The sequence below is a fragment of the Microcaecilia unicolor genome, chromosome 2 (genome assembly GCF_901765095.1).
Source record: "Microcaecilia unicolor chromosome 2, aMicUni1.1, whole genome shotgun sequence".
Lineage (NCBI taxonomy): Eukaryota > Metazoa > Chordata > Amphibia > Gymnophiona > Siphonopidae > Microcaecilia > Microcaecilia unicolor.
Genome location: NC_044032.1, coordinates 592,301,647 through 592,321,472, shown reverse-complemented (window position 1 = coordinate 592,321,472; position 19,826 = coordinate 592,301,647). Strand labels below are relative to the sequence as shown.

The window sequence follows — 19,826 nt, the reverse complement described above, 5'->3', positions numbered from 1 at the left end:
AACCGTGGCAAAGGCTTTTTGAAATCTAAGTACATTACATCTAGTGCATGTCCTCGATCCAATTCTCTGGTCACCCAGTCAATATTATTAACATTGAGAATTAGGAAGTAATGCCTTGGAGCTGTTGTGGCAGTATTTTCCAGCACGGTTTTGTACAGTGCCAGAATTTTGAGCATCTGGGCCTCAGTCCCAACAAATCCTAAGGAGAAACTGTGTTGCTGCACAATGCAATCCCCCATCCCCATGCAATCCCCCATCCCCATAAACCGAGCTCAAAGAAATAAATCTGCGGGAGCCAACTATCTGGAACCTTAGAGCTTGTCCTCCTATCTGTCTCCAAATATCAGCTCTGAAAAATGAGATCAACAAACTCAAGAAAGAATTAGCTGCAAATAAAGAAGGATCCAGGATTACTCATCTCCCAGCCAATTTACTACCACCACTTCCACAGAGAATGAAACAACAGAGAAATAGATAGGTCACAGTAGGCTCTGGTAGACTAAGATCTGTAAGACAGAAGCACTCACCCTCCCAACCTTTGCCCCTGTCATATTCTTTTGTTGCATTGCATCATCAAGATGCTGGAAAAAGAAGTACTGTGGTGGAACCAGAGGCAATGAAAATAGCACAACGCAAGAAACATCCCCCAAACAATGACTGATTGGTGAAAAGTAGAAAACTCTTACTGCTTGGAGACTCCTTTATCAGAGGCATTAACTTAGGAACACAGTTCAAGGGTTCCAATCTAGTGAAATGCCTTCCAGGATCTTCAGCTACCAGATGTACCGACCAAATACTGAAAGTGATCCAAGAAGAGAGCAAGGCTTCAAACCCTGCTGTTGTAATTCACCTGGGGACAAATGACCTGGCCAACAATAGCAAGTTTACAGCACAGAAAGCGTTCCAGACGCTTGAGGGACTGAAATCTTTGGTTTGGACTGTGGCTTTTTCTGAAGTAATTCCTACGAGGGAGAAGGGAGAGGAAACACTACGCAAAACAGTGGAATTCAATAAGTGGCTTGAGTCTTGGTGTAAAGAAGGTGGTTTTAGATATATTGGAGCATGGGGTAATACGCGGAAAAATAACAGGCTGTACTGTAATGATGGGCTACATCTTTCTGTGATGGGAGAAAGGATCCTTGGGGAGAAATTCAGACAGTATGTTTCTAGACATTTAAACTAGAGGGTGGGGGTGACAAAAGGAAACAAGGGAATTTGGAAAGTCACAGAATAAACATGATGGCAGAGGGAAAGGTAATATAAATATAGAAAACTACCTAAACTCACCAAGCACAAGGAAAGCAATGAGCACAAATGCTCGAAGTCTAAATAATAAGATTCAAGACTTGCAAGCCCTGATGTTTGAAGAAAACTTGGATATTGTTGCTAATACAGAGACATGGTTCAATGATTCCCATGAATGAGATGTGACCATACCGGGCTATATCTTTTTAGGAAGGATAGAGAGGGCCGAAGAGGTGCAGGAATGGCGCTGTATGTGAGAGACAATATTAGAGGGGCTGAAATGAGGGGAACCTGGGGAAAGGAAGAAGCTTTATGGATCGTCCTGGAAAGAGAGGACGGAACCTGTATCCACACAGGAGTTATCTACAGACCTCCTGCGCAAAAGGAGAAGTTAGACAAAGATCTGATAGAAGATATTCAAAAGATTGGTATGAAAGGGGAGGTGCTACTGTTGGGAGATTTCAATTTGTCTGACGTGGAATGGAACGTCCCGTCTGCGGAATCGGAAAGAAGTAGGGAGATTGTGGACACCTGTCAAAGTGCCTTGATCAGAAAAATGGTGACGGAACCCATAAGGGAAGGGTTGATCTAGTGCTCACGAACGAAGTGTTTTCAATATCAGGGTTGGTGCCCATCTATGTAATAGTGATCACCACACCATATGGTTTGATATAAGGGCAAAGGCGGAGTGCGGACACACAAAATTCCAAGTACTAGATTTCAGACGTACTGATACCTGAAGGAGCTCTCAGCGTGGGAAGGCATAGAAGATGTGGAAAATCAGTGGTCAAAACTAAAGGCTGCTATAAATATGGCAACTGATCTTTATGCAAGGAAAATAAACAAAAACAAGAGAAGCAGGAAGCCTATATGGTTCTTCAAACAAGCAGCTGAAAAAATAAGAGCAAAAGAGGCTTTGTTCAAGAAATACAAAAGAAAGCAACGAGAGGATCACGGAAAAGATTTCGGATTAAACTGAAAGAAGCGAAGACGAAAATATGGCTAGAGAAAGCGCAAGCGGAAGAAAAAAATGGCTAAAGATGTAAAGAGAGGTGACAAGACTTTTTTCAGATATATTGGAGAAAGGAGAAGAGATAGGAATGGAATTGCGAGACTGAAAGATGATGAAAATGGCTATGTGATAAAGATAAAGCGAACGTGCTAAACAATTACTTCTCTTCTGTGTTCACGGAGGAAAATCCTGGTGAAGGGACCGTGGTCGGATGCTGAGGGAACATCTGGGAATGGAGTGGACACTGCGCCAGATGGTATACATCCCAGGATACAGAAGGGCTCAGAGAGATACTGGTGGGACCTCTTAAAGATTTATTTAATAGATCTTTAGAGACTGGAGACAAGCGGATGTGGTCCCTCTTCACAAAAGTGGAGACAGGGAAGAAGTGAGAAACTACAGATCGGCGAGTCTCACGTCGGTGATAGGAAAAATAATGGACTCTCTGCTGAAAGAAAGGATAGTTAACTTTCTAGAAATCAATGGGTTACAGGAACCGAGACAACATGGCTTTACCAAAGGAAAATCCTGCCAAACGAATCTTATTGAGTTCTTTGACTGGGTGACCAAAGAACTGGATGAAGGACGTGTGCTAGATGTAATCTACTTTGATTTCAGCAAAGCCTTTGATACGGTCCCCCACAGAAGACTCGTAAATAAGCTGAAAGTGCTGAACTTAGGACCAAAAGGGAAATACTGCACCCAGAGCATCAAGGCACAGCCACACAGCCCCCACATAACCATTTCTTGAACTCCAACAGATAAAAAGGGGAATGACTGCTTGAGAAGCTGCTCAATCTTCCTGTCATGAGAATTCTCCAGTGCAGTACCCCATTCTACCAGGTTAAGATTCTTTTTGGTCGGTGCCATAAATAATGCATTCATTTTGAGCAGATGAACCTGTCTAAATCTTCCTTAGATAACAAGTAGAGATCAGTATCCTGGACCCCTGGATGATGCCTTCCAGGGTCTCTCAGTTGACCAGCACCATCTGGGAAAGGGCTCTATGGAAAGAACAGGTCTTATATAACCTCTGGATACCCTCCAGGATGGTATTCCTATCTGACGGCTCTGTCGATGATTGAGCTGTAATACACAGAGCCTGTCGCTAAGCCAGAAAGAGATCTCCCAGCTCTTGGGACTCTCAGTCCAGTGAGAGGTACTCACGGGCTGAAATCTGGAGTTCTGAATCAAACTTCACAAACAAAGCCAGTAGTGGTGCTGAGCTGCTGGCCCCCCAGGCAGGGGAATAAAAGCAGTGCAAGTGATCCCAAAAGGGAGGGGGGGGAGGAAGTGTACCCGCATAGCCCCCTGTGGGGACTTGTTCTAGCAGCCTTACCAAGCTAAAAAGTACATAGGCTATAAGCTTTGGGTCTGTGGAGGATGAAACTCCTCCTCACTCAACTCTAGACCAAACCCCAGGAACTACCAGTCCAAGGACTCAACCTCAAGGACACAGGCCATGGACTGCGCCTTCGGGAGTCAAGCCGAAGTAAGGGACCTTCTGCACCAGACCACACCTACACAAGGTTAAAAAATACTGGAGAATTCCAGGCTGCACCAGCTCTTATACCAGTGACGTCACTGGAATAGCTCTGTATCTCTATCTGATTGTAGGTAGACCCAAACACACTGGTCTGGACTACTGTAGCTAGATGAGAAAGGTAGTATATACAGATACACGCAACCCTTGGAAAAATCCTTCTCACTGCTAAATAGTGTCACTTAAGGGTTAGACAGAGAATGCACATGTGCTCTGTTGCAGTCTTAAGCCCTCCTACTCCTACCTCCATTAAGGAAATGGCTGGGGGGTAACTTCTTGTAGTTGTGAATGATGATCCATTTCACCTCAAATTAAAATGTGCTTTCCTCAAGTAACCTACATGTCCTCTACTTAAAAGAAATAAAACAACCATACATGCAGTGCTTTTTTTGTATAAAAAAAGGTGCCGGTACTCATTATGGGTGGAGTCACCACATATGGCTCCACCCCTGGTAGCCACACCCACATTAGCCACATCCCTTATACCAGCCATGGTGCACATAAACAGACATCATTGAAAATATTATACTAGTATAGGAGAAAAGAATAACGTGATTTTTTTCATTATAAATCATTTCTGTAAGCTGTTACAGCTCCAGTATACCCAGTGCAAAATAAGACAGCAGATGTAAATTCTCAAATTGGACATATTCCAAACACTAAAATGAAAATAAAATGATTTTTTTTCTACCTTTGCTGTCTGGTGACTTTGTTTTTCTATCCATATTGGTCTCAGTCTCTGATTCTGCTGCTCTCTCTCTGTTCCCTTAACTCCGTTTCCAGGGCTTCCTTTCCATTTATTTCTTTACTTTCCTCCTTTCTTCTTCATTTCTTGCCATACATCCATAAGTAAAAGCTGGGTCCTCCTCCGTGGAATTGATTGGAGGTATAACGTGGATCTAGCTTTTGCCTATTTTCTCCATCCATGTGCAGTTTTCTCCTGTCTTCCCTTTCCCTCATCTCCATCTATGTGCATCTTCTTTTTTTCTTTCCTCCCCTCCATCCATGTCCAGCATTTCTCCTCTCCCCTCTCCTCCATCAAAGTCCAGCATTTCTCCTCCATCCCCACAAACCCCTCCATCCATCCATGTCCAGCAATTTTCCTCTATCTCCTGCTCTCTTCTCCATCCATTTCCAGCATTTCTCCTCTCTTTCCTGCCCTCCCATCCAAGTGCATCTCCTTCCTCTCTTCCCTCCCCTCCATCCATGTCCAGCATGTCTCCTCTGTCCCCTGTCTTCCCCTGCCATCCATGTCCAGCGATTCTCCTCTCTCCCATCCCATGATGTCCAGCGATTCTCCTCTCTCCCCTGCCCTCCCCTTCCATCCATGTCCAGTGAATCTCTCTTCCCTGACCTCCCCTCCCATCCATGTCCAGTATGTCTCCTCCTTCCCCTGCCCTCCCCTCCATGTCCAGTGATTCTTCTCTGCCCCTGTCTTCCCCTACCATCCATGTCCAGCGATTCTCCTCTGCCCCCTGTCCTCTCCTGCCATCCATGTCCAGCGATTCTTCTCTGTCCCCTGCCCTCCCCTCCCATCTATGTCCAGCAATTCTCTATTCCCTGTCCTCCCATCCATGTCCAGCAATTCTCCTCTCTCCGCTGCCCTGCCATCGACGTCCAGCAATTCTCTCTTCCCTGCCCTCCCTTCCCATCCATGTCCAGCAATTCTTCTCTCCCCTCCCATCGATGTCCAGCAATTCTCTCTTCCCTGCGCTCCCCTCCCATCGATGTTCAGCAATTCTCTCTCCCTTGCCCTCCCCTCTCTCATGTCTAGCGATTCTTCTTCCCCCAGCCCATCCTCCTTCTCCACTGCTTGCCAGAGAAGCAATAGAAAGGCTGCCAGCGTCGGCCTCAGCAGCACGAACCGTGTAGCGATTGAGGCTGGCAGCATCAGAGCTTCCCTCTGCGAGTCCCGCCTATGTGGAAACAGGAAGTTGAAACAATGTAGGCGGGACTCGCAGAGGGAAGCTCCAACACTACCAGCCTCTCTCAATCACTGCCTGCACCGTTCGCGCTGCCAAATCCGACGCAGTAGTAAGTAGGGGAGTGAGAGGAAGGGTGTAGGACTTGCCAGGGAGAAAAAAGGTGCCGGTACGCCATACCGGTGCGTACCGGCACAAAAAAAGCCCTGCAAACATGTATAGTCCAATATATTTGTGGGTGCACAAATAAAGCATATACAGTTAGAGCAGATGTAGAGGAAGGAGAGCCAGGATCATATGAAGATAAAAGACCCAGGGCAATGTCCTTAGAACAGGGCTGTGAAACACTGCTGTAAACAGCCCATGAGCTTAGTCTAGCAAACCTGCTTGATAAAAATAGGGTGTGCCCAGCAATGTTCATGCAGCACCGTTAACTGATTGGCATTATTAAAGCTTGGGAAAAAAAACTAGAACTCAGTTTAATGCTGCCCTTTAAAACACAAATCATAAAAAGATTTGCTTACCTGATCTTCTGTAAATAAAACACCTTTTTGAGCATTTATTCTTTTGAAGAGGTCTCCACCTTCACAATAATCCATCACTATGTAAAGGCAGCCACCTTCTACAATAAGAAAACCATAAATTAAAAAATTAAAAATGGCCTAACAAATGCACCGTAAAACCAAGTGACAGCTACTAGCACCCTGGTTCTTGACCCCCTCTGCATAGTAGCATATTCACCTGCCTTTAGATAAAGTTATTTAAATAGTAGTCTTCTAGAGTAATTTGTCAAAAACCATACACTTTGGAACTAAAAGATTAAATACTACATCTGGATAAGAGTCTTCTCTGAAGACAATGAGTTGATATAATGAAAGAATGATAGAACTCAGAAGTATACCTGACTTGATGTACAAAACCTCTACGGAGACATATTTAAGGAACTCAGAATATACTTTCTAGACAGAAGGAAGAAAAGGCATGGGAGAGGGATAATAACAAGAACATGTGGAGGTTAATTTTATACAAGTACATGCCTACATAGGTGCTATTATGTAAAAGACAAATAGGCGTCTACTAACGTATAGTGGAGAACACACATTAACACAGTAACATACAATAACACAGTAGATAATGGAAGATGAAGACTTGTACGGTCCATCCAGTCTGCCCAACAAGAAAAACTCATAACATAAGGTATGAAGTGATACTACATATGCATACTTGATCTTGATATGTCCTTGCCATTTTCAGGACACAGACCACAGAAGTCTGCTCGGCACAGGCCTTGTTCTCCAATTACTGAAGCTGTCATCAAAGCCCCACTCTGGCCCATCCAAATCTGTCCAGCCATGATCAGGGCACTTGTGTGATCATTCACACCTGCTCAAGAGCGTGTAAATGAAAGTGCATACTTTACACTCACATGCAGGTAGATTAAGGTATTTCATAATCTACAGACAAAGGTACTAATTCTGCCCATGTCCCACACATATTTTACCCCTGTGCATATACACCGGGAAAGTACCCACCGTTGTGTCATGGTGTGTACTTTTATATACAGGAATGACATCATAAAATTACCTCCTAAATATCTGGCAAGGTTCCATAAAAAAGAACAAGAAATTTTTTTTAAAAGGTATAAGGTAATAATTTCTTCAGAAGCTCAAAGAAAGCACATCCCTACTTTCTATTTGTAAGTCGGCTACCACATCTAGGCTGCTTCATGTCTATCAAATTCTGTCCAACGGAAGATCCACCTCCTTTCTGCCGCCACCCCACCGCCAGTGTGGCTGCTTCTCAAGACTAGCAGCAAAACAAAAAACAGCTGTAGGGCCGCAACCTTTATGTGTGTGACTGCTGTCTCTGCTGATCCCACCCACTTTGTCATCGACTTATCAAATTAGTGATTTAGAGGGAGCAGGAGTGGTAGAGCCAGCAGCCATCTGAATAGACGCCAAGAATCTCTGCACTTTTTATTGTTATTGCCATTGCTGGTCCTGGGAAGCAGCAGCCAAGGTGCTGGGAGGGGGGGGAGGAGGTGAGAGGAGAGAGAGAGAGAGAGAGAGAGAGAGAGAGAGAGAGAGAGAGAGAGAGAGAGAGAGAGAGAGGAAATGCTGTATGAAAAGGAGGAGTAAGAAAGGGGAGTGAGACAAGGTAGACTTTGTGAAAGACTGAAGAATGAGAGAAAGCTAGGGTAGGGCAAAGATGGAAAGATGTAGGTAGACACAGTAAAAGAAGGGAAATGTAAAAATATATATATATTTAATGTAGTTATTCTATTTTCCATTTTGTTTATTTTATTTGATCTTGTAATATAGTAATTGTCTAATGCAGCTTAGTAAAAGCACCAGAGTTAATATGGGCAATACATATTCCAAACATGTTTGGTTAATCCAACAGTAAACTAAAGGCCAGTATATCTAAAGTATGGTGGCTCATTTGGCATCCTATCAAAAAACTGATAAGTAAATCATTTTATTTGCCAGTAACCATAGAATTTCTGTTGTAGTGCTCCTCAATGAAAAATTCTCTTACCTGATAATTTTCTTTCTTTTACCCGCAGTATTTGAATCCAGAGGCTTGTGGGTTGTGACCATCTACCAGCAGGTGGAGAAATCTAGGGACAAGAATCTAGAACCCTGGACTCTTTGGGGAGGAAGGCCTACCAGTCCTCTAAGCTCGTGTCCAAGATCCAGTCATACCAGCTCTACACGAGCATCCACATGCGGAACAATGTAAAGCAACTGGCGGACTTCGTCGATCAGCTCCCTCCGGGGCAGGCCAAGCCTTTTCAGGAGGTGGTCAGGCAGCTGAAGGCATGTCGTAAATTCCTGTCTAGGGGTGCTTACGATACTTTATAGAGAGAGGTGTGACCAGCAGAAGAAAGGAGGTGTTGATGCCCCTGTATAAGTCGTTGGTGAGGCCCCACCTAGAGTATTGTGTTCAGTTTTGGAGGCCGTACCTTGCGAAGGATGTAAAAAGAATTGAAGCTGTGCAAAGAAAAGCTACGAGAATGGTAAGGGATTTGCGTTACAAGACGTATGAGCAGAGACTTGATGACCTGAACATGTATACTCTGGAAGAAAGGAGAAACAGGGGTGATATGATACAGACGTTCAAATATTTAAAAATTATTAATCCGCAAACGAACCTTTTCCGGAGGTGCGAAGGCGGTAGAACGAGAGGACATGAAATGAGATTGAAGGGGGGCAGACTCAAGAAAAATGTCAGGAAGTATTTTTTCAAGGAGAGAGTAGTGGATGCTTGGAATGCCCTCCCGCGGGAGGTGGTGGAAATGAAAACGGTAACAGAATTCAAACGCGTGGGATAAACATAAAGGAATCCTATTCAGAAGGAATGGATCCTAAGGAGCTTAGCCGAGATTGGGTGGCAGAGCCGGTGGCGGGAGGCGGGGATAGTGCTGGCCAGACTTATACGGTCTGTGCCAGAGCCGGTGGTGGGAGGCGGGGCTGGTGGTTGGGAGGCAGGGATAGTGCTGGGCAGACTTACATGGTCTTTGCCCTGAAAAGGACAGGTACAAATCAAGGTAAGGTATACACAAAAAGTAGCACATATGAGTTTATCTTGTAGGGCAGACTGGATGGACCATGCAGGTCTTTTTCTGCCGTCATTTACTATGCTACTATGATACTTTTGATGTTGCATCCAGATCCGCTGCTCAGGGTATAGTGATGTGCAGACTGTCATGGCTGCGTGCCTCTGACCTGGACAATCGAGTCCAGCAGCGGATTGCAGATGTCCTTTGCCGGGGGGATAATATTTTTGGTGATAAAGTCGAGCAAGTGGTCGATCAGCTCCACCAGCGGGAAACTGCTATCATAGTAACATAGTAGATGACGGCAGAAAAAGACCTGCACGGTCCATCCAGTCTGCCCAACAAGACAACTCTTATGTGCTACTTTTTGTGTATACCCTACTTTGATTTGTACCTGTGCTCTTCAGGGCACAGGCCGTATAAGTCTGCCCAGCACTATCCCCGCCTCCCAACCACCAGCCCCGGCACAGACCGTATATGTCTGCCCAGCACTATCCCCGCCTCCCAACCACCAGCCCCGCCTCCCACCACCGGCTCTGGCACAGACCGTATAAGTCTGCCCAGCACTATCCCTGCCTCCCAACCGCCAGTCCCGCCTCCCACCACCGGCTCTGGCATATAATGCAACTCCCTCTCCCTTTCTTAGGTACATAAGTATTGCCATACTGAAGGTCCATCAACCCCAGCATCCTGTTTCCAAGTACCTGCAAGTACCTGGCAAGATCCCAAAACATTACAATCTCTCCCGCCAGACGCCTTCGGCCTCTACTTCATCAGGTAGACGTTTTCTCCGGGGAAGGAAGAATGCTTCCTATGCTTCCTATAAGCGTAGGTACATTCCTCCTTCTCGACAGCCTTCTCGGGCTCCTCCCCAGCGCGCTCGTTCACGTCAACAGCGTGCGCCAAGGCAGGCCCCTGTGACGCCCCAGCAAAAGCAAGGGATAGGCTTTTGACTGGCTCCAGCTGAGCATAGCCGCCAAAAAAGTATCTGTACTGCGCGAGCTGCCGGTTGGAGGCAGGTAAAAACTTTTTTCACCAAAGGTGGCCTCTTATAACCTCTGATCGGTGGGTTCTTCAAATAGTTCGGTTAGTATACTCCCTCAATTTGATCTCCAGATCTCCAAATTGTCCACCGGGAGCTCAGTCCTTCAGCTTCCAGCACAGGCAGGCACTTGCGGAGGATCTCTCCGCCCTTCTCAGCGCCAATGCGGTCGAGCCTGTTCCACCAGGGCAAGAAGGGCTGGGATTCTATTCCAGGTACTTCCTTGTGCAAAAGAAAACAGGGGGGATGCGTCCCATCCTAGACCTAAGGGTCCTGAACAAATTCCTGGTCCAAGAGAAGTTCAGGATGGTTTCCCTGGGCACCCTTCTTCCCATGATTCAGAAAAATGATTGGCTATGCTCTCTGGACTTAAAGGATGCTTATATACACATCCCGATACTTCCAGCTCACAGGAGGTATCTTCGATTCCGTCTGGGAACGCAACACTTCCAGTATTGTGTGCTGCCTTTTGGTCTGGCCTCGGCACCCAGTGTCTTTACAAAATGCCTGGCGGTGGTCGCAGTGTCGCTACGCAGACTGGGAGTGCATGTGTTCTCTTATCTCGACGATTTGCTGGTGAAGAACACCTCAGAGGCAGGAGCTCTACAGTCCATGCAGATGACTATTCAACTCCTGGAGCTACTCGGGTTTGTTTTCAATTACCCAAAGTCTCATCTTCTTCCAGTTCAAAAACTAGAATTCATAGGAGCTCTGCTGAATTCGCAGACGGCTCATGCCTATCTCCCCGAGACGAGAGCAGACAATCTTCTGTCTCTAGTCTCCATGGCCAGAGCGTCTCAGTGGATCACAGCTCAGCAGATGTTGAGACTTTTAGGCCATATGGCCTCAACAGTCCATGTGACACCCATGGCCCGTCTTCATATGAGACCAGCTCAATGGACCCTAGCCTTCCAGTGGTATCAAGCTGCAGGAAATCTGGAGGATGTGATCCAGCTTTCCACCAATTTTCGCAATTCCCTTCATTGGTGGACAATTCGATCCAATCTGACTTTGGGACGTCCCTTTCAAATTCCTCAGCCACAAAAAGTGCTGACGACGGATGCATCCCTCCTGGGGTCTTCAGATCAATCTTCTGGAGTTGCGAGGGGTCTGGAACACTCTAAAGGCTTTCAGAGATCGGCTGTCCAATCAAATTATCCAAATTCAGACAATCAGGTTGCCATGTACTACATCAACATCTACGGTGCCGCGTTTCAAGTTTAAAAACGTTTATTGCTTTTTTTCTTTTTGTAGCGGCCGCTGCTGCTCAACAGGAGAAGCAGCAGTGGCCGAACAGCGTTACCAGTGGCAGCTGCAGGTGGCGAGGGGGTTTGATGCGAAGGGGGGAGGGGAGGGTTGCTGGACATGGGTGGCTGCAGGGGGGGGCCCACACTCACTCACTGTCTCTCACATACACTCTCTGACAGACTCTCTGTCTATCTACTACTACTACTATTTAACATTTCTAAAGCGCTACCAGGGTTACGCAGCGCTGTACAATCTAACAAAAAAGGACAGTCCCTCCTCAAAGGAGCTTACAATCTAAAGGACAAAAAAGTGCAGTCAATCAAATTGGGGGCAGTCTAGATTTCCTGAATAGATGAATAATGGTTAGGTGCCGAAAGCGACATTGAAGAGGTGGGCTTTGAGCAAGGATTTGAAGATGGGCAGGGAGGGGGCTTGGCATATGGGCTCAGGGAGTTTATTCCAAGCATGTGGGCTGAATGCTTATAATGTTTTTATGTGATGATCATTTTGACTGGTATTGCTGGTTTCTTCTCTTTCTTTGTAAAGAAGATTTATTAATATTAACAAAGAATTTTAAAAAATGGAAGTACCACTTCTGATCTAACTTACACACTGAAAAGAGCAGGCTACCTATATAAATGTTGAGGGCTGTGCTAGATTCAAGACATCTTTCACATAAACCAGAGAGACAAACAAAACCCTGGATCAAAACTGAATGCAAGTCACAAAAGAATGAGAGGGAGAAAGGTTGCCAGATTGAAATGAAATGGGTTTTTTATGGCTTATATAAAGCACAAGCGAAAAAAAATATCAGTTAGCAGTTTATATAGATATACCCAGTAATCATATATAGCCAAACAAAAACAAAAATACACATCCGAGGTTTGCCATGATCTGAAGATAAATCACTGCTGTACAGTTCTGAGGTGGAGAGAACAGAATAACATCATCTCACCAAGTCTTGTTGTGTACAGGGAGAACAGGAAACCACCTCTACGGGAACACAAAGGCAATAAAACCAAGTAGAGGAGACACACTCTATCTCTCTGTCACACACACACAAACACTCTGTCTCTCACACAAACACACACACACTCTGTCTCTCTCTCATTCTCTCTCTGACACACACACTCCCATCTCTCACACACACTCTCTCTCTCTCAAACATACACACTCCGAGGAAAACCTTGCTAGCGTCCGTTTCATTTGTGTCAGAAACGGGCCTTTTTTACTAGTATTTTAATATTGCAAACCACTTAAATTATATTTTGACTTTGAAGTATGTCAAATAAATATGATAATGGTGAGAAAGTTAGCCAGCTTTTATGTCTCGAGTCTGCATAATTAAAACATAAAAGATCAGCTTATATTTTGCCAAATGCCTTATGAAATAAACATGTTTTCAGTTGTTTTCTAAAGGACAATAATGAATCAGCTTTTTCTAACACTAAAGGTAGAGTATTCCATAGCTTAGGGCCAGCCACTTGAAAGACAGTAGTAGTACAATTAGTCAAAAGGTTAAATTGTACTACTACTAATAATAATCAATTCTATAGCGCTACCAGACACACGCAGAGCTGTACACATTTTTTTTCCTAGAGGGCTCACAATCTAACCATTAGGCTACTCCTCCATTCTGCAAAGTCAGTACGTCAAGCAAATCTTTTTCAGCAGATCATAAGGAGTGAACTGGTTTATGAAATTTAAGGGTAGAAGACAAAACTATCAGAGCTGTGTTATTTAGAGCTTTTAAAATCAGTGTTAAATCTTTAAATTCAGTCCTTAATAAGAATGGAAGTCAATGCAGAAATGCTAAAACCAGCGTAATATGCTCAGTTTTAGATATACGAGTCTACAGATGTGCTACAGAATTCAACAGGAGAGGGACCTTGGGGTGATGGTATCCGAGGATCTGAAGCTGACGAAACAATGTGACAAGGCAGTGGTCGAGGCCAGAGGTATGCTAGGCTGCTTACAGAGGGGTATAACCAGTAGAAGAAAAGAGGTGTTGATGCCCCTCTACAAGTTATTGAGGCCTCACTTGGAGTACTGTGTTCAGTTTTAGAGGCCGTATCTTACTAAGGATGTAAAGACTTGAAGTGGTTCAAAGAAATGTGATGAAAATGGTATGGGATTTGCAATGCAAGACATATGAGAGACTTACTGACCTGAACATGTATACCTTTGAGGAAAGGTGAAATGGGGGTGATATGATACAGACGTTCAAATATTTGAAAGGTATTAATCCGCAAACAAACTTTTTCCAGAGATGGGAAGATGCTAGAACTATAGAACATGAATTGAGGTTGAAAGGGGGCAGACCCAGGAATGATGTAAGGAAGTATTTTTTCATGGAGAGGGGTGGTAGATAACTGGAATGCCCTCACACAGGAGGGAGATGAAAATGGTAACTGAATTAAAAAATGCGTGGGATAGATGCACAGGAATCCTGTTAGAAGGAATCCAAAGAAGCTTAGCAAAGATAAGGAAGCAACAACGGTAATTGGGAAGCAAAGCTAGTACTGGGTAAACTTCTATGGTCTGTGCTCTGATTGTGGCTGGACAGATTCACTTCAGACGTTGGAGAACAAAGCCAGTGCTGGGCAGACTTCTACGGTCAGTGCACTGATTGTGGCTGAATAGATTTGGATGGACTAGAATGGAACTTTTCAGGGACTTCGATGTTAATTTCAGAAATATAGACTCTTATGGTCTATGCCCTGAAAATGGCAAGGACAAATCAAGACCAGGTATACATATGAAGTCTCATATACCATATGTAATGAGTTTATATTGTTGGGCAGACAGGATGGATGCCATCATCTACTATGTTACTATGCAATTTGCAAAGTTCAAAGAGCATAAGCTGCAAGACCGAGCAATAAAACATTACAGTTGTCAAAATAAGGTAAAATTATGTATAATCATACCTGATAATTTTCTTTCCATTAATCATAGCTGATCAATCCATAGACTGGTGGGGTTGTGTCCATCTACCAGCAGGTGGAGATAGAGAGCAAACTTTTGCCTCCCTATATGTGGTCATGTGCTGCCGGAAACTCCTCAGTATGTCGATATCAAAGCTCCATCCGCAGGACTCAGCACTTAGAGAATTACACCCACGAAGGGACACTCTGCCCAGCTCACCACCGCCGAAACGGGGGAGGGGAATTAACCCAGCTCATCCCCACACAAGTGGGGGAGGGGAATCCGTCCAGCTCATCCCCGCGGAGCGGGGGAGGGACACCACACCCGCCGATGCGGGGGGATCTGGCTTATCCTGCAACCGCAACCGCGGGAGGAGCTGACTGACCCTAACACCGCCGAAGCGGGAGGGGTACAAAACTGCCCTACAGCCGCACGAAGCGGGAGGGAGTGCCGGCAGAATTTTAAGTCTCAATCCAGCCCCGTAACACGGAGGGAGAGGAATGCAGCAGCTCACTGTAACACAAACTCGTCTTAACTCTTGAAGAATCCAAGTGAAAAAACTTGAACACGAAGTCTTTCTGAAGCAACTGAAGACTGAACTTGAACCTGAAATGCAACCAGAATAAAAACAGTACAGATATCTGGGAGGGGCTATGGATTGATCAGCTATGATTAATGGAAAGAAAATTATCAGGTATGATTATACATAATTTTACCTTCCATATCATCAAGCTGATCAATCCATAGACTGGTGGGATGTACCGAAGCAGTACTCACCCAGGGCGGGACATAGAAATCCCTGACCGCAACACTGAAGCTCCAAACCGGGCCTCCGCCCGAGCAGCCACAGTCAAGCGGTAATGCTTGGAGAATGTATGGGCCGAAGCCCAAGTTGCCACCTTGCATATCTCTACCAAGGAGACGGAACCGGCCTCTGCCATCGAGGCCGCCTGAGCTCTTGTGGAGTGAGCCTTCAGCTGGATAGGCGGCACCTTCCCCGCGGCCACATAAGCCGCTGCAATGGCTTCCTTGACCCATCTTGCCACTGTAGGCTTAGCAGCCTGCAGACCCCTACGAGGACCTGCATACAGGACAAACAGATGATCCGATTTCCGGAAATCATTGGTCACTTCCGAGTATCTGATGATGACTCGTCTCACATCCAGATATTTAAGAGCAGAGTACTCCTCTGGGTAGTCCTCCCTACGAAAGGAAGGGAGACAGAGCTGCTGATTCACATGGAAGCGAGAAACAATCTTGGGCAGAAAGGAAGGCACTGTGCGAATAGTCACTCCTGCCTCAGTGAACTGTAGAAAAGGCTCTCGACATGAGAGCGCCTGGAGCTCGGAAACTCTTCTGGCTGAAGTGATAGCCACCAAAAAGACTGCTTTCAACGCCAGGTCTTTCAGAGATGCCCTTGACAAGGGTTCAAACGGCGGCTTCTGCAATGCTCTTAGCACCAGGTTGAGATTCCACGCAGGCACCACTGAGTGCAGAGGAGGGCGCAGGTGATTAACTCCCTTGAGAAAGCGCACCACATCTGGCTGCGAAGCCAGGGAAGCACCCTTCAGGCGGCCCCTGAAGCAAGCCAGAGCCGCTACCTGGACTTTAAGGGAACTGAGCGACAGGCCTTTCTCCAGACCTTCTTGCAGGAACGCCAACACTGAAGAAATTGGAGCAGTGAAGGGAGAAAGTGAGCCTGCTTCACACCATGCTGCAAAGATACGCCAAACCCTGGCGTAAGCAGTAGAAGTAGAGCGTTTCCTCGCTCTCAGCATAGTGGCGATGACCTTGTCTGAGAAGCCCTTCTTCCTCAGACGCTGCCGCTCAATAGCCAGGCCGTAAGACCAAAGGGAGAGGGATCCTCCATCACCACGGGACCCTGATGTAACCGGCCCTGCTCCACTGACAGCCGCAGAGGATCGTCGACTGAGAGCCTGATCAAGTCCGCATACCAGGGACGTCTGGGCCAATCCGGACCCACCAGGATTACCCTGCCGGGATGCTTTGCCACCCGGTCTAGCACCCTGCCCAACATGGGCCAGGGCGGGAACACATAGAGGAGCTCTTGTGTCGGCCACTGTTGGAGAAGAGCATCTACTCCCAGGGATCGAGGGTCCCGTCCTCTGCTGAAAAAGCGCGGCACTTGGCAATTGGCCGATGACGCCATCAGATCTAGGCTCGGCTGGCCCCAGCGCTTCGTGATGTCCAAGAACGCCTGAGCAGATAGTTGCCACTCTCCGAGCTCCAAGGTATGGCGACTGAGAAAGTCCGCCTTGACATTCATGACTCCGGCAATGTGGGCCGCTGAAAGCTGCTCCAGGTTCGCTTCCGCCCACTGGCAAAGACTCATAGCCTCCTTGGCTAGAGGGGCGCTCTTGGTACCTCCCTGGCGGTTGATATAGGCCACAGCCGTGGCATTGTCCGACAGGACCCGTACAGGCTACAACATCAGTACCGGGATGAACTCCAATAACACCAACCGAATGGCTCTGAGTTCCAGGAGGTTGATAGACCACTTGCCCCTGCAGGAGACTAGAGCCCCTGCGCTGTCCTTCCCAAGCAGTGGGCTCCCCAGCCCATCAAAGAGGCGTCTGTCGTGACGACAATCCACTCCGGGGTCATCAGAGGCAATCCTGCAGACAACTTGTCTGTCTGCGTCCACCAGCTCAGCGCCTTGCGCATTGCTGGGTCCACGGGAAGGCGCACAGCATAATCCTCCGACATCGGAGTCCAGCGCAGCAGCAGAGATAGCTGTAGTGGTCTCATATGAGCCCTGGCCCAGGGCACTACTTCCATCGTGGCCGTCATAGAGCCCAACAGCTGCACGTAGTCCCAAGCCCGAATAGGAGAGGCTACTAGGAACTAGTCCACCTGAGCCTGAAGCTTGACAATCCGATTGTCTGGCAGGAACACTCTGCCCACTTGGGTGTCGAATCGAACTCCCAGATACTCCAGGGACTGAGTCGGGCGCAGCTGGCTCTTCTTCCAGTTGATGATCCATCCCAGGGAGCTCACAAGAGCAACTACCCGGTCCATAGCTTTGCCGCACTCTGCATAAGAGGGGGCTCGGATCAACCAGTCGTCCAGATAAGGATGGACTTGTACTCCTTCCTTTAGCAGGAAGGCCGCTAAGACCCCCATTACTTTGGAAAAGGTCCGCGGAGCAGTAGCCAACCCGAAAGGGAGGGCTCTGAACTGGAAGTGTCGTCTCAGGACTGAAAAACGCAGAAAGCGTTGGAGAGGAGGCCAGATGGGAATATGCAGGTACGCTTCCTTGATGTCCAAGGAAGCCAAGAACTCTCCTGCCTTCACTGCCGCTATAACAGAGCGGAGAGTCTCCATGCGAAAGTGCCTCACTTTCCAGGCCCGATTGACCCCTTTGAGGTCGAGGATAGGCCGGACAGAACCTCCTTTCTTTGGAACCACAAGTAAATGGAGTAACGTCCCTTGCCAATCTGATTTTTTGGCACCGGAACGACCGCACCCAGGCGGATCAGGTTGTCCAAGGTCTGCTGCACTGCCACAGCTTGACCGGAGACTTGCAGGGAGAGAGTACAAACCCGTCTCTTAAGGGTTGGCAGAACTCTAGCTTGGAGCCGTCTCTGATGACTTCCAGCACCCACGCGTCTGAAGTTATAGTGGTCCACTCGCCCAGAAACGAGGACAGCCGTCCTCCAATCTGCACTGGGGCGTGGACCAAGGCCCCGTCATTGGGTACGAGACCCTGGGGGAGGACCGGAGGGAGCACCTCCGGGACGGCGGTCTCTGCGAAAGGAATGCTGCTTGGGGGAGAAATTCCTCTTGAAGGAAGAGGGGGCAGAGGAACCCGACTTGCCCGGGCGGTACCGACGGGCTTCCAGCAACCGTCCTCTGGAGGTACTGGGACGAGTACTAGCCCGAGCCCTGACCTCTGGTAATTTCTTGCCCTTAGACGTGCCGAGATCGGACACGATTTTGTCCAGCTCGACCCCAAAGAGCAGCTTGCCTTTAAAGGCAATCTAGCCAGGCGGGATTTAGAGGCGTGGTCAGCAGACCAATGTTTCAGCCAAAGCCACCGCCGCGCAGAGACTGTCTGAGCCATGCCTTTAGCTGAGGCTCTCAAGACATCATACAGCAAGTCTGCCAAATAGGCTAAGCCCGATTCCAGGGCCGGCCAATCAGCCCACAAGGAAAGATCCGAGGGGGAAGCCCGCTGCACCATAGTCAGGCACGCCCTGGCCACATAGGAGCCGCAAACTGAGGCCTGCAAACTTAAAGCTTTAGCCTCAAAGGACGACCTTAAGGCCGCCTCCAATCTTCTGTCTTGGGCGTCCTTTAGGGCCGTGCCACCTTCCACCGGCAACGCCGATTTCTTAGTCACCGCAGTGATTAAAGAATCCACGGTAGGCCACAGATAGGCCTCACGTTCACTCACAGCCAAAGGATAGCGGCGGGACATAGCCCTAGCCACTTTAAGGCTCGTTTCCGGGACATCCCATTGAGCCGCAATTAAGGTGTGCATGGCATCATGCACGTGGAAGGATCTAGGCGGGCGCTTCGTCCCCAGCATAATGGCAGAGCCAACAGGGGCTGAGGGAGAGACGTCCTCCGGAGAGGAAATCTTCAAAGTGTCCATGGCCTGTAAAAACAGGTTGGGCAAATCCTCTGGGCTAAAAAGCCGCGCTGCAGAGGGGTCATCCGCTCCATCCGAGCGGGGATCTATCTCCTCCAAGGAATCCGCAAAGGACCGTTGGGAGACCTCAGACACGCTGCCCTCATCTACATCGGAGGAGACAAAGTCCTCGAAGGCCTGGAAATCAACCCGAGGGCGTTTACCTCTGGGAACCTCAACCTCTTTATCAGAAGAGGGAGCAGGGGCAGCGTTTTGCATGAGGAAAGTCTGATGCAGCAGCAAAACAAACTCGGGGGAGAAACCCCCCGGACTGAGGACTTCCGCAGCCTGGGCAACAGCCCTAGACGCACTCTCAACCGGCGCTCGCAATAGCGGGGGAGAGACATGCTGCGCATCCAAAATGGCGTCCGGCGCGAAACTCCGCGAAGGAGCCGCGCGGGAAGAACGGCGCTTAACTTTAGCCGCTTGTGCCGTCGCCCAAATTAAGGGCGTTCATGGCATTAATGTCTCCAACCTCAAGGGCGGCCCACGAAGAAGCCGTACGAGCCGCTTTGCCGGCCAAGATGGCGGAGGCGAGGAGTGGGGGATGGGCGTTTATGGCGGGAAAAAACCGCCACGCCGGAGGAACGACCGGGACATTCATCGGTCACTAAACTGTCACCCATCAAGGGCGAATCAGGTTGTAAAACCCCCGCATCCCCTCTAGAAGCGC

At 47.7% G+C, this 19,826-nt stretch overlaps 1 protein-coding gene across 3 annotated transcripts in view; it reads right to left on the bottom strand.

Annotated features, from left to right (window-relative positions):
• The window catches only part of NEK1 (NIMA related kinase 1), a 335,744-nt gene that overhangs the window by 299,604 nt on the left and 16,314 nt on the right, over nucleotides 1–19,826 (bottom strand). For all 3 annotated transcript variants that reach the window (XM_030191560.1, XM_030191562.1, XM_030191561.1), the window contains exon 3: nucleotides 6,247–6,344. In XM_030191560.1, the coding sequence (XP_030047420.1) occupies nucleotides 6,247–6,344 (98 nt within the window). The remainder of the gene's footprint in view (nucleotides 1–6,246; nucleotides 6,345–19,826) is intronic.